Source organism: Peromyscus californicus, unplaced genomic scaffold, assembly GCF_007827085.1.
Source record: "Peromyscus californicus insignis strain IS unplaced genomic scaffold, ASM782708v3 Scaffold_6__1_contigs__length_162567912, whole genome shotgun sequence".
NCBI classification, from domain to species: domain Eukaryota; kingdom Metazoa; phylum Chordata; class Mammalia; order Rodentia; family Cricetidae; genus Peromyscus; species Peromyscus californicus.
Window position 1 is genome coordinate 138634737 of NW_026294584.1, and position 13870 is coordinate 138648606.

Below are 13870 nucleotides of genomic sequence, written 5' to 3' on the forward strand. Positions count from 1 at the left end.
CTATAAAGCGAGTTCCAGGACAGCAAGGGCTATACAGAGAAACCCTGTCTTGAAAAACAAAAACACACACACACACACACACAAAATCTCTTCAACTCTAGGAAGCTCTTTAGTTTTAGGGCATCACACATAGTTAAAGATTTTAATACTCAAAAAGGTCAATTCTATCTCTCCAGAATTTATGAGCACTCCCAACAATTCGTCTCCCGGACGCAGCCTCTTACCTGAATTCAGTCCCCGAACCTGTGCATTGGTGGAAGAGAGCCAGCTCCACACAGTTTCCATCTGTCTTCCATACTCACTGTGGCACTCATACCCATACATAGCATGCACACATTTGTGCATGTACACACAGACACATACAATAATACATACTTTTTTTTTAAGTAAAAGGTTTAAGGTATTGGAATTTTTTTTTTTGTAAGGCACACTCTCATGCAGCACAGACTGGCCTCAATTGCTGTATAGCCAGAAATGTCCTTGAACTCCCGATCCTCCTATCTCTATCTCCAATGCCGGGATTTTAGGTGTGTGTATCCTCACGTCTGGTTTGTGTAGTCCTGGGGATAAAAGCCAGGGCTGCATGCATGCTAGGCAAGCACTCTACCAGCTGAGCTGCATCCCCTTTCCAACCCCACCCCACCCTTTTCTTTCTTTGAGAGAGGGTCTTAGATAGTCCACGCTGGCCTCAAACTCTGCTCCCCCGCCCCCAGCCTCTGAGTGCTGGGACTGCCAATGGTACCACCAGGCCCCGCTCTGATTTGTGGCTCTTACAGTCTTCCTTGCAGACCTATTCCTTCCCTGCACAGTGTCTGTTCATGAGACCATCTTGTTTCTTCACTTGGTCGTCTGACTGGAAAGTGTCATAGGTGTCTCCCTCTCCCTTGAGTTAGTAATGCTGTACCATGCCATCTCAGCCAGTAAGAAAGCATTGCATGCCACCCCTTCCCATCATGTGCTCCATGAACAGAATACCCGGCATAAAGGAAGCAGTGTATAAATATTTATGGAGTGAGTGAATAACCAGTAATCCTCAGGGTGTTTATGGAACTAACAAGAGCTGACGCATGAATTGCAGAAGATTTGAACTGTACAGTCCACTTATGTGCATACTTTTTATTTGAAAGAAAACTAAGAAAAAGCTATTTCATGAACACACACACACAAATGCATGTAGCTAGTAGTCAATTTTGTCATTTACTGTCATAAAATATACAGAAATCTATTACTAAAAAGTTAAAATTTAGCCAGGCAGTGGTGGCACATGCCTTTAATCCCAGCACTCGGGAGGCAGAGGCAGGCAGATCTCTGTGAGTTCAAGGCCAGCCTGGGCTACCAAGTGAGTTCCAGGAAAGGCACAAAGCTACACAGAGAAACCCTGTCTCGGAAAAAAAAAAAAAAAAAAAAAAAAAAGTTAAAACTTGGGCTAGACATGATGGTGCAAGCCTGTAAATCTAGTACTTAGGAGACAGAGGCAAAGGGTCATGAGTTCCAGGCCAGCCTACGCTATGTAAAGACGGCTACAAGGAACTGGTCATGGTGGTACCACCTTCAGGCCCAACACTCGGGGCAGAGGCAGGAGGATCTCTGTGAGTTTGAGGTCAATGTGGTCTACATAGCGAGTTCCGGGACAGCCAGAGCTCCAGAGAGACACTGTCAAAACACACAAAAAGACGGCTGTGTGGTGATCCATTTGCTTATAACAGATACGTGGTGGTGAAGCAAGTCCGGGGGCTAAGGCCTCCAGATCTCAACCCAGTGAAATGTAAGGGGCTGGGATAGAACTCAGTGGTGAGCACTTCCCGGGCGTGTGGGAGGCTCTGGGTTCAGTCTCTCACTGCAAATAAAAACAGCCCGGGGGTGGTGTCACATGTCCTTAGTCCCAGCACTTGTGAGACAGACAGACAGATCTCTGCATTTGAGGCCAGCCTGCTCTACAGAGGGCATTCAAGGGAGCCAAGGCTACAGAGAAACCCTGTCACATAAAGGAAAAAAAGGAAGGAAGGAAGAGAAGACAACATAATTAAGCATTTTCTTTCTAGATTGACACTCTTTAAAATATCGCAGTTATCACAAGCTCAAAACAAACTATATTGCCAATGATAAACTAACTCCTTTTTATATTTTAAGTACTTTATTACATTTGCTTCTTTGTGTTTGTTTGAGTGTGTGTGTGTGTGTGTGTGTGTGTGTGTGTGTGTGTGTGAGTGATCTCCCTGACCCTTCCTTTTATATTTTAAAAGCAAGAACCATGGCAGTTGTAGACCATGACCAGCTCAAAAACACTGTGACAGAATAGGCAAGGTATCCTTCCAATACTCCAAGAGGGAGACTATTCTCCACGAGTGCCCAGTGCAAGCATGTCAGCTTGACAACTTGATAGGACGTTGAGGATAAGTCTGCAGTGAAGCCACTGGATGATAGCTCTCTTTGATTTAGGGATACCAAATGCATTGACCTTTCTGATTAAGTGAGAAACCCTTGGCTATATAGAACTCAATGGCCCTTTAGGAGCTCCCCGGAGAGTTTGCTCATAGCCCTTGGAGCATATCCTGAGTGGAGTTTGGAAGACATTTTTCTTCTGTGCCAAAACAAGTTTTATAACTTGGTTGATGCCCAAAGTTCAGCAAGCCCACTAGATAGCTTGATGTTAACTTGTATCTTATCTTCTCAGAAGTCTGAGGATGCTGTCCTTTCATAAATAATAAGAAGTCTCTATGTCATTATTTGGGAGCTGGCTGGCAGGACAAAAAGACTCTTTAATGGGGACCATTTTCATTCAAACCCCATAGGCTTGTAGCTGGCCTCAAATTTGATATGTTTATGAGGGTAACCGTGGACTTCTGATTCTCCTGATTGCACCACCCAAGTGTTGAGATTATAAGTATGCACCACCATGTTTAGTTTCTTGTGGTACTGGGGATCAAACCCACAGCAACTCCTATAAAAGAAAACATTTCATTGGGGCTGGGTTACAGTGTGGAGGTTTAGTCCATTATTGTCATGGCAGGAAGCATGGCATCATGCAGGCAGATATGGTGCTGGAGAAGGAGCTGAGAGTTCTACATCTAGATTTTCAGGTGCAGAAAGAGAATGAGACACTGGGCCTGACTTGAACATCTGAGAGTCCAAGCTCATACCCAGTGACTTCCTGCAACAAAACCACATCTACTCCAACAAGGCCATACCCCCAATGGTGCCACTCCCTATGGGTTTCCTGGATGTTGTGGGAAATTTGTACACTGTGTGAAAATATATTGCTGTGGTTGGTATAATAAAAAGCTGAACAGCCAATAGCTAGGCAGGAGGTGTAGGTAGGATTTCTTGGGGGAGAGAAAGGAAGAGGAGGAAGAATCCAGGGGCGCAGGTGACGTCAGGAAACACGGAGAGGAAACAGGAAGTGCAAGATGGAAGAGAAGTCACGCCACATAGTAGAACATAGATTAATAAAAATGTGAGTTAAGCCGGGCGGTGGTGGCGCACGCCTTTAATCCCAGCACTCGGGAGGCAGAGCCAGGCGGATCTCTGTGAGTTCGAGGCCAGCCTGGGCTACCAAGTGGGTCCCAGGAAAGGCGCAAAGCTACACAGAGAAACCCTGTCTCGAAAAACCAAAAAAAAAAAAAAAAAAAAAAAAAAAAAATGTGAGTTAAGCCGGGCGGTGGTGGCGCACGCCTTTAATCCCAGCACTCGGGAGGCAGAGCCAGGCGGATCTCTGTGAGTTCGAGGCCAGCCTGGTCTACAGAGTGAGATCCAGGAAAGGCGCAAAGCTACACAGAGAAACCCTGTCTCGAAAAACCAAAAAAAAGAAAAAAAATGTGAGTTAAGTTATAAGAGCTTGGGCTGGAGAGATGGCTCAGAGGTTAAGAGCACTGAATGTTCTTCCAGAGGTCCTGAGTTCAATTCCCGGTAACCACATGGTGGCTCACAACCATCTGTAATGAGATCTGGTGCCCTCTTCTGGCCTGCAGTCATACAGGCTGTATACATAATAAATAAATAAATCTTTTTTTTAAAAAAAGTTATAAGAGCTAGTTATGAACAAGCCTAAGCTATAGGCCGAGCTTTCATAAATAATAAGAAGTCTCTATGTCATTATTTGGGAGCTGGCTGGCAGGACAAAAAGACTCTTTACATGGGGACCATTTTCATTCAAACCCCATAGGCTTGTAGCCATATCACAATACAAAATACATTTAGTCCAACTTCAAAAGGCCCCATAGTCTGTCACAGTATCAGCACTGTTTAAAAGTCCAAAGTTTAAAGTCTCTTTTGATGCTCATGGCAGTCTCTTTTTTCTCATGGCAATCTCTTTTTATTTTTTATTTTTTTGGTTTTTTGAGACAGGGTTTCTTTGTGTAGTTTTTGTGCCTGTCCTGGATCTCGCTCTGTAGACCAGGCTGGCCTCAAACTCAAAGAGATCCACCTAGTTTTGCCTCCCAAGTGTTGGGATTAAAGGCATGCACCACCGCCGCCCAGCTCATGACAATCTTTTAACTATAATTCCCCATAAAATCAAAAAGCAGATCACATACTTCCAACATACACTGACACAGGCTATACGTTACTATTCCAAAAGGAAGGAAAGGAGCACAGTGAGGAAATACTGGACCAAAGCAAGACTGAAAACCAGCTGGCAAATTCCCAACTCTACACTCCAGGTCTGATGTCAAAACGCTCTTCAGATCTCCAAGTCCTTTCAGCTTTGTTGACTGCAATACACTTCTTTCTCTTGGGCTGGTTCCACTCATTGTTAACAGCTCTCTTCGACAGGTATCCCACGATTCTGGCATCTCCGACATCTTGGGGTCTCCAAGGCAATGCAGGGTTCACCTTTACAGCTTCACAAAATGGCCCCTCTGGATGTCCAAGCAAGGACACCCCTGATATATGTCTGGCCTCAATGGCTTTCCTTAGTCACAGAGGTGGATTCTGTAACCCCTTCTTGTATCCTTGGCTCTGAACTCAGAACCACATGGCCAAAGCTGCTAAGTTCTGCTGCTTGCTGTGGCTGGAACATGACCTCCTCATTCAAATACATATTCACCAGCTTTCTGTTTTCAATGGTTTCCTTTACTACCTAAGTTTGGCCATCCTGGAACTTGCTCTTTAGACCAAGCTGGTCTTGAACTCTGAAATCTACCTGCCTCTGCCTTCTGAGTGCTTAGGATTAAAGGCTTCTACCACTATACCCAGCTCTAAACTTTTCTTTAATTCCTTTTCACAAGTTGGAAACTTAGCTTGGTGGAGTCTTGCCCTGAGATCACTACTCCCTTTATTCTATGTAGAATCAGGCTTTTCTTTAATCTGTTTATCTCCATGAACACCGGATTTAACATTTTGTATTTTTCCTTTCTCAGCTTGCTCCTTTTCATTGTAGATCTGCATAAGACTGGCCACTAATAACCACATGATCCAGTCGATGCCAAGCTGTTTTGAAATCTTTCTGCCAAAGCTCTTAATCCATATCTCTTCAATTTATCCTCAGGCAGATTTTTGTGCAAGGGCAGAAAGCCACGTTCTTTGCCAATCTGTCACAAGAACAGTGTCTAGGCCACATTCTAATCTTCTCTGAAAACCCTTGAGTCAGGCCCCCACAGTTCAAATCACCCTCAGCACCACTGTCTCCACGTTCCTGCTAGGATGGCGGCCATCACACCTGACTTAAAGTGTCCACTTGTTTTCCTAGTCCAAAGTCCCAAAGTGTTCTGTGTTCCTCCAAACAAAAGCATGGTCTGGTCTATCACAGCAATACCCCACTCCTAGTACCAACTTCTATCTAGTTAGGGTTTTATTGCTGTGAAGAGACACCATGACCTATGGGGCCATTTTCTTTCTTTTTTGGTTTTTTGAGACAAGGTTTCTCTGTGTAGCCCCGGCTGACCTGGAACTCACTCTGTAGACCAGGCTGGCCTTGAACTCAGAGGTCCACCTGTGTCTGCCTCCTGAGTGTTAAATGGATTCAGTTTTATTTTGTCTCAGTTAAAAAATACCTGCAGTTAGACAGGCGGTGGTGGTACATGCCTTCTTTAATCTCAGCACTTGGGAGGCAGAGGCAGGTGGATCTCTGACGTCAAGGCCAGCCTGGTCTAGAGTAGTTCCAGGACAACCAGGATTATACAGAGAAACCCTGTCTTGAAAAAACAAAAACAAAAACTTGCAGTTCTAAATGTGTATTTACAAAAAAAAGAAAGAGAGATTTGTGGGAACAGTTTTGCCTTCTCTGTTAGCACCCATGTAATGTATTCCTTTTGGAGGGCCAATGAGATGATTCAGTGAGTAAAGAGCACTTGTCAAGTAAGCCTGAAGACCTGGGTTTGATCCCCGAATCCCCCTTACAGTGGAAGGAGAGAGCAGACTCCACAAACGTGGTCTGACACAGTGTAGAGTGCAGCATGAATGTACCCACACACGTCACACACATACATATCACATACACAATAATGTACCCACACATATACATCACACACAATAATAATGTACCCACACATATGTCACACACATACATATCACATACACAATAATGTACCCACACATACATATCACACACAATAATAATGTACCCACACATACATATCACACACACAATAATAATGTACCCACACATACATATCACACACACAATAATAATGTACCCACACATACATATCACACACACAGTAATGTACCCACACATATATATCACACACAATAATAATAATAGTTTTCTTTTTTCGAGACAGGGTTTCTCTGTGTAGCTTTGGAGCCTGTCCTGGATCTCACTCCATAGACCAGGCTGGCCTTGAACTCACAGAGATCTGCCTGCCTCTGCCTCCCGAGTGCTGAGATTAAAGGTGTGCACTACCATGGCTGGCAATAATAGTTTTCTTTTTTTTTTTTTTTTTTTCGAGACAGGGTTTCTCTGTGTAGCTTTGCGCCTTTCCTGGAACTCACTTGGTAGCCCAGGCTGGCCTCGAACTCACAGCGATCCGCCTGGCTCTGCCTCCCGAGTGCTGGGATTAAAGGCGTGCGCCACCACCACCCGGCCAATAATAGTTTTCTTAATCTTATGTTTTTTTCCTCCCTGGCACCAGGTACAAGTAACTCTTTTCCTATTTTTCTCCCATCTAGGCTACCCGTTGGCTCTGTTTTATCGGCATTACCTTTTCTACAAAGACTGCTACCTCATCCACCTCTTCCATGCTTTTACAGGCCTCTCCATTGCTTATTTCAACTTCGGTAAGTGAGTGGATTGTGCAGGGACATGGCCATGAGAAGAGACCGGGAGAGGAGCAGACCAGAACAAAATCCCCTGGAGAGAAACTCATGTACTAGAAGTTCTGGTTCCTAAAACTTTTTCATCTCTGCAAAGGGAAGATTGAATGGATAGGAACACAGCTTAATTGTTCGCTTTTTTTTTTGGTTTTTTTTTTTTCTTTTTACATTCCCCTACTGATAAATAATTTATGGCACAGCAGTTAAGAACATTTGCAAGTTCAGTTCAGCTCTCATGTCAGGTGGCTCAAAACCATTTGGAACTCCACTTCCAGGGGACCTGGAGTCCTCTGACTACATGGGCATACACATGCGCACACACACATAAATAAAAATAAAGATAAGTAATTTTCAAACATTTTGAAAAACAGCATATTAATTCAAAATAAGGTACACTAATATTCTTCTCCTCTGAAAACTCTTGAGCCAGGCCCCCACAGTTCAAATCACCCTCAGCACCGCAGATATCAAAACATCACTTGGTACCACATAAGTCCGTACATTTTTATGTACCAGTTAGAAGTAAATTTAGTGTACGGCATTGTGGCGCACACCTTTAATCCCAGCACTCAGGAGGCAGTGAGCCAGCTTGGTCTACATAGTGAGTTCCAGACCATTCAGGGCTACATAGGCCCTGTCTCAAAAATTATAATAATGATAATAAAGTCACCATTATTTAGGGGCTGGTGAGGTGACTCAGCAGATAAAAGCACATGATGACCTCACAGGGTGGGGGAAGATCACCAACTCCCTCTAGTTGCCCTTTGACCTCCACATTTACCAAGGCACACCCACACTTGAGACGACAGTCTCATGTAGCCCAGGCTGACCTTGAACTATATTGAAGATCCTGATCCTCCTGCCTCTACTACCCACGTGCTGGATGCAGGCATGGAACACCACGCCGGGTCCTGTGCAGCTGGGGATTGAACCCAGGGCTTCCTGAATGTTAGCCCAGCACTCTACCAGCTGAACTACATCCCCCGACTCCAGCGTTGCTTACTGTGGGTTGTGGGGTGCTTTTGTTTTCTCTCCTTTGTGGTTGGGAACCTCAGGAGGAACGGGACGAAGGCACTAAGTGCTGCCCTCTTCTCCATCCCAGGGCACCAGTTCTACCACTCCTTGCTGTGTGTCGTGCTTCAGTTCCTCATCCTGCGACTCATGGGCCGCACCGCCACTGCCGTCCTCACTACCTTCTGCTTCCAGATGGTACGTTTTTGTCATGGCAGCTCAGGTCACATCTGCCAGCAGGTGTGGGGAGGGGCCAGGCAGCGGATGGTAGCATGGTGACCCAGGGGATCCAGCTTGTAATCCCTCCTCCCAGCACAGCGCAGTCCGACTGTGGGCGGGCTGCTCATCACTGGGCAGTTGTAGCAGTAACTCATGACTGGCCTCGGGACTGTGCCATCGGGGTTCCTTGGTTCTCACCAGGTCTGGCCCAGCCGACCATGAGGGCAGTTACCCAAAGGCAAGGCAGAAAACTAATTTCGAATGAGCCGAAGAAGCTAAGCATGTAAATGTCCATCTGTCATCCTACAAGTCAATCCTCACTGCAGGGTTGGAAACATTTGTAGGGTTTGTTTGTTTATTTATCAAGGTTGGTCTCACTATGTAACCGAGGCCAGATTCAAACTCTTGTAGTTCAAATTGGCTTCAGTCTCTCTCAAGTGCCAGGATTCTAGGTCTGCACCAGCAGGCCTGGCTTGTGGGAACTTCTTAATGTTCTAATGATGGGACCAGAAGAAAGGAAAAGTGAATAGGGGGAGGTTTCGAGCGAAGGGGAAAATTAGGAAGTCAGGCATGGTGGCATAGACTTGGAAGGCTAAGACAGAGGACTGTGAGCTAGAGGTCCAAGACCACAAAAAAAAAAAAAAAAAAAAAAAAAAAAGAGGCAAGAAGGAGCAAAGGCAGGCAAGTGTAGTGATGGTGGAGTAAGACTTCCCTCTCCTAGGCCTACCTTCTCGCCGGCTATTACTACACAGCCACGGGGGACTATGATATCAAGTGGACAATGCCACATTGTGTCCTGACGTTGAAGCTCATTGGTAAGTGGAAGGGTGCTGCCTTCCTCCTCTGCAGCTGGGCCCCTCCCCACTGAGCCCGAATAAACTATACCGATGTTCCCGTCATGCTCCTGGCTGCAGTCTGTCCACGGACCACATCCTCATCCGATGTTCTTGTCATGCTCCTGGCTGCAGTCTGTCCACGGACCACATCCTCACGTCTGCTCTCCCCTCCCTTCTCTTTGCTCAGGTCTGTCTATTGACTACTATGATGGAGGCAAAGACAGGGTAAGTATCCACTCTGTGGCCAAGTGAGGCTAAGGATTAGCCAGAGGGAAGGAGAAAGGCTACTGTCACCAAAACCCAGGGCCTGCCACCAGGGTGGGACCTTTGCCTCACTCCCTAGCCTGGGAGCTATCTTTCAGATATTAACTGGGCAAGGACCAACCAGGGTACCTTGTCCAGAATCCAGCTTTTACATAAAGTCCAGAGATCAAAGCCAGCAAGGCACTTGTCACAACAGCCACAGGCGACTGTTGACTAAGCCACCTACCCCACATTTCCACACGAAGCAAGTCTTCCCCCACCCCCACCCCCGGCCGTGGGCACAGGTTGGGAACGCTCAGACTGGCTCTTGGGGTAAGATTCCAGGCTGTCCTGAACCGTGCATTCTCTTCTCGGCATAGGATTCCCTGTCCTCTGAGCAACAGAAGTATGCCATTCGGGGTGTCCCTTCCCTGCTGGAGGTTGCTGGCTTCTCCTACTTCTATGGAGCCTTCTTGGTAGGGCCTCAGTTCTCGATGAACCACTACATGAAGCTGGTACAGGGGCAGCTGACTGACACACCAGGGAAGGTACCAAACAGGTAATTGCCCCTCTGGTCAAGACCTCTGTGTGGGTATCCCACCAGTTCCGTCCCTTCGGAAGTGACTCTTAAAGCCAACCTTGGCACAGTGGCCCTGTTGATGCAGTGTCACGTGGACCACGTCTACACGCTCCTCAGCTTAGACTGCCCCAGCCACTCTTGCTGAGCCTGAAGTACAAATGGAAGGACTCACTTTTATGCCTCAGGGTTTTGCCCACCAGCAGTGCTCCTCCCTTTAAAGCCTCCTCTCACGTAGGGAGACCCTGTTCCTTTTCTCCCCCCACCCTCACCCCCACCCCGGAGCTGAGGACCGAACCCAGGGCCTTGCACTTGCTAGGCAAGCACTCTACCACTGAGCTAAATCCCCAACCCCGAGACCCTGTTCAATGTATAAAAGTGTATATACTTAACAAGAGATAATGCATACACCACTATAATTCCTTCAGGGAACTTATCCCCCTGAGTTTCAGCAGGAGTTGAAATTGCTAGTTCTGTACATGGGGTCTTTTAGTCTTTCCACCGATTGAGAAGCCTGGTGAGATTCTGAACTCAGCAGCATGCTCTGAGGGTTCAACACCAGCCTCACACACCCTGCTCCCTCCTGCCCTCACCCCTGTAACTCAGGTTTGCAGATAGCCAAGCAGATAGAGCTGTCTTTCCTGGAAACAGCTCCGGGCACAGGGATCCTGGTGCCACTGCCTGCAGTGGCCGCACCCTGAAACGCTCCTTTCCGTGACTGCAGGTCAGAGGGTGAAGGGCGAGGCTCTGCCGTCTGTGACCCCACTTGTTCCTTTCCAGCACCATACCTGCTCTCAAGCGCCTGAGTCTGGGCCTCGTCTACCTGGTGGGCTACACCCTGCTGAGCCCCCACATCACAGACGACTATCTTCTCTCTGAAGACTATGATGTGAGTGACTGCTAGCACACCATGACCACTGCCTCACAGAAAGGGATAAACGGAGACCCTAGAGATGAGAGTAGGCCATGCCATCTAGAGGTGTGTTCGATTTTGCTCAAGGACCAGGAGAGTTGGTATCCGCGCCACCCAGGCCTTTGGCTGAATGAACAAACCTTCATAGGTCCAGGCCAGCGCCATGTGCACGTTAGTGCCCCCCCTAAAACAGCTCGTCTCGCTTTATGCCAGGCCACTTCTTGGAGTGCAGCAGCTGGTGGCCCTGCAGCCTACTTCCTTTTAACTGACAGACTCACGGACTTGTCGGGAGTCCATGCTCCGAGAGGGAGGGGAAAACTGGCTTTTGCTCCAGTCCCCCTGAAGAGCTCACAGCAGTTCCATACGCATTCTGGGTAGCTAGCTCTGAAAATTAACACGGATCGTGGATATACAAGGTCCCCCTGTCCTGACCACATAAATGCCTAGGCTTTGCAGAGGACGAGGTAGATGGATGTTGGCGTCTCTTGACTGGTTAGAGGGGTAGTGCTATATTGTCATGCACATGAGGCATCAGGAATTGACAGGAGTAAAGAAGCCAGCCACAAGTTTGAAAATAACCTTTAGGGGACTGTGCCATCCCTAACGCTCATGTGCTCTCTTCTCAAGCACCGCCCTTTCTGGTTCCGCTGCATGTACATGCTGGTCTGGGGCAAATTTGTGCTGTACAAATACGTCACCTGTTGGCTGGTCACAGTAAGTAGGAAAGATCAGTCATTTAGACAAGCTGGGTGTGAGGCTGGGAGGGTGGGGTGGCCGGAAGCCTGAGTGTCTCTCCCCTCAGGAAGGAGTGTGCATTTTGTCGGGGCTGGGCTTTAATGGCTTTGAAGAGAACGAGAAAGCAAAATGGGACGCGTGTGCCAACATGAAGGTGTGGCTCTTCGAAACAACTCCTCGCTTCAATGGCACCATCGCCTCCTTCAACACCAACACCAATGCCTGGGTAGCCCGGTAAGCACCGAGGACTGGGCCCAGGCTCCTTCCTCCCTGGACGGGAGGGCAGCATGTTATTGTCACTTCTGTCCATGTTTCCTACTTATCAGTCTGCTAAGCTTTTGTTACCGCCAAGGCACCCCCCCCCACACACACACACAAAAAAAACATTCTGTAAAAGCGCCTGAAGCCTTGGCTGCGAATCCTGGCCTGCCACTGTTTATGCCCTCCTTGTGGTGCTGTTTATATAGTGTCCACTGACGACCCCGTCACTGGCACTGTGCAGCCTGAAAAACACCTCCCTGGCCTCATTGCACCTCCAGTGTCAGGCACTCAGTAGGTCCTCGGTTCCACCTGCTGAAGCAGGCTGGTCCACATTCACCCATCTAAGCATGGAGTCTGTTGTGTCTGAACTGTGACGGCTCTCCTCCACCTCAAGCCGTCCTATGAGCACTGCTTCCTGTACCCTCAGTGGCCACAAGTGGGAGCCAGTCAGCACCCCACTCCTCAGGGCACCGCGCCCCAGAAGCAGGAGTCAAGTCTGAGGTTCATCCTTACCCACCCTCTTCTCTAGTTACATCTTCAAACGCCTCAAGTTTCTTGGAAATAAAGAACTCTCACAGGGTCTCTCCTTGCTGTTCTTGGCTCTCTGGCACGGCCTACACTCAGGATACCTGATTTGCTTCCAGATGGAATTCCTCATTGTTATTGTGGAAAAGCAGGTATGACTCAAGAGGGGTAGGAAACGGGCTGGGGGTAAGGACAAGGCTGATGATCTCTCTCCTCCTTCCCCAGGCCGCCAACCTAATTCGGGAGAGCCCCACCCTGAGCAGCCTGGCTTCCATCACTGCCCTGCAGCCCATCTACTACTTGGTGCAGCAGACCATCCACTGGCTCTTCATGGGCTACTCCATGACCGCCTTCTGTCTCTTCACATGGGACAAATGGCTTAAGGTAGTGAGACCTGATGACAAGGCGGCCAGTCACCAGAACCTCGGGCAGTAACAGATAAGCACTCTCAACTGTCCGTGGTCTGTCTCCACAGGTGTACAGATCCATCTACTTCCTTGGACACACCTTCTTCTTGAGCCTACTATTCATATTGCCTTACATTCACAAAGCAATGGTGCCAAGAAAAGAGAAGTTGAAAAAACGGGAATAACGCATTTCCCTGGTAAGTAAACAATCCACAGGGGACGGCGGGGCGTGTAAGGGACGGGGCTGGAGAGTCGTGGAATAACACAGCCTGCCCACTAGGGAGCGCTCTGTGGGATACTACTTGCTAAGAAGGGACCAGATGCTATTCTGGCCAACCTAACCACACACCTTGCCTTTTAGGTGGCCGAGAGCTGGACTGGTGCAGAAACTACTTGTCTCCCTTCTCACAGCACTCCTCGCCCCGAGCAGATGCCAGGAGCTGGAAGTCACAGCCCTCCCGGCTGCGCCTCTGCTACAGCCAAGTCTTCACCAGGCCAAAGGGGAAGCTCTTGTGGGAGGAGCAGAGGGGCTGCACCCCCTTTGGACTCCCCCATGCACGTTGCCTTATCTCTTCCCTCTAGCCAGGAACCTATTGTGTCTCTCCTCTGCCAATCTACTACGATTGTATATGTGCCGATACCGCCGCCCCCCCATGGGGGGAGGGAAGGGTACAAGGCCCTGCCTGCTCCATTTTTCTATCTTGGAACTATACCAGATAAAATCACTTCTGTTGTTCAGTTTTTCACTGCCAGCATCTTGACTGCTTTCTTTCATACGTGTTCTCTGTGCTTGCTGAAGCTGAGGTCATCGGGGTGTCTGTGAGAACACAAGAATCTAGGAAATCAGGAACTCCTACCTTCAAAGTCCGCAACACCAGACCCCAAGGGGGAC

At 48.0% G+C, this 13870-nt stretch overlaps 1 protein-coding gene across 1 annotated transcript in view; it reads left to right on the forward strand.

The window, feature by feature from the left end:
* The window catches only part of Lpcat3 (lysophosphatidylcholine acyltransferase 3), a 45046-nt gene extending 31322 nt beyond the window's left edge, over nucleotides 1–13724 (forward strand). The window contains exons 2-13 of the mRNA XM_052719719.1: nucleotides 7108–7215; nucleotides 8354–8460; nucleotides 9203–9296; nucleotides 9505–9542; nucleotides 9941–10119; nucleotides 10918–11026; nucleotides 11678–11764; nucleotides 11853–12019; nucleotides 12576–12723; nucleotides 12797–12955; nucleotides 13047–13175; nucleotides 13340–13724. Of these exons, the coding sequence (XP_052575679.1) occupies nucleotides 7108–7215; nucleotides 8354–8460; nucleotides 9203–9296; nucleotides 9505–9542; nucleotides 9941–10119; nucleotides 10918–11026; nucleotides 11678–11764; nucleotides 11853–12019; nucleotides 12576–12723; nucleotides 12797–12955; nucleotides 13047–13163 (1313 nt within the window). The 3' untranslated portion in view covers nucleotides 13164–13175; nucleotides 13340–13724. The remainder of the gene's footprint in view (nucleotides 1–7107; nucleotides 7216–8353; nucleotides 8461–9202; nucleotides 9297–9504; nucleotides 9543–9940; nucleotides 10120–10917; nucleotides 11027–11677; nucleotides 11765–11852; nucleotides 12020–12575; nucleotides 12724–12796; nucleotides 12956–13046; nucleotides 13176–13339) is intronic.
* The last annotated feature ends 146 nt before the right edge of the window (nucleotides 13725–13870 follow it).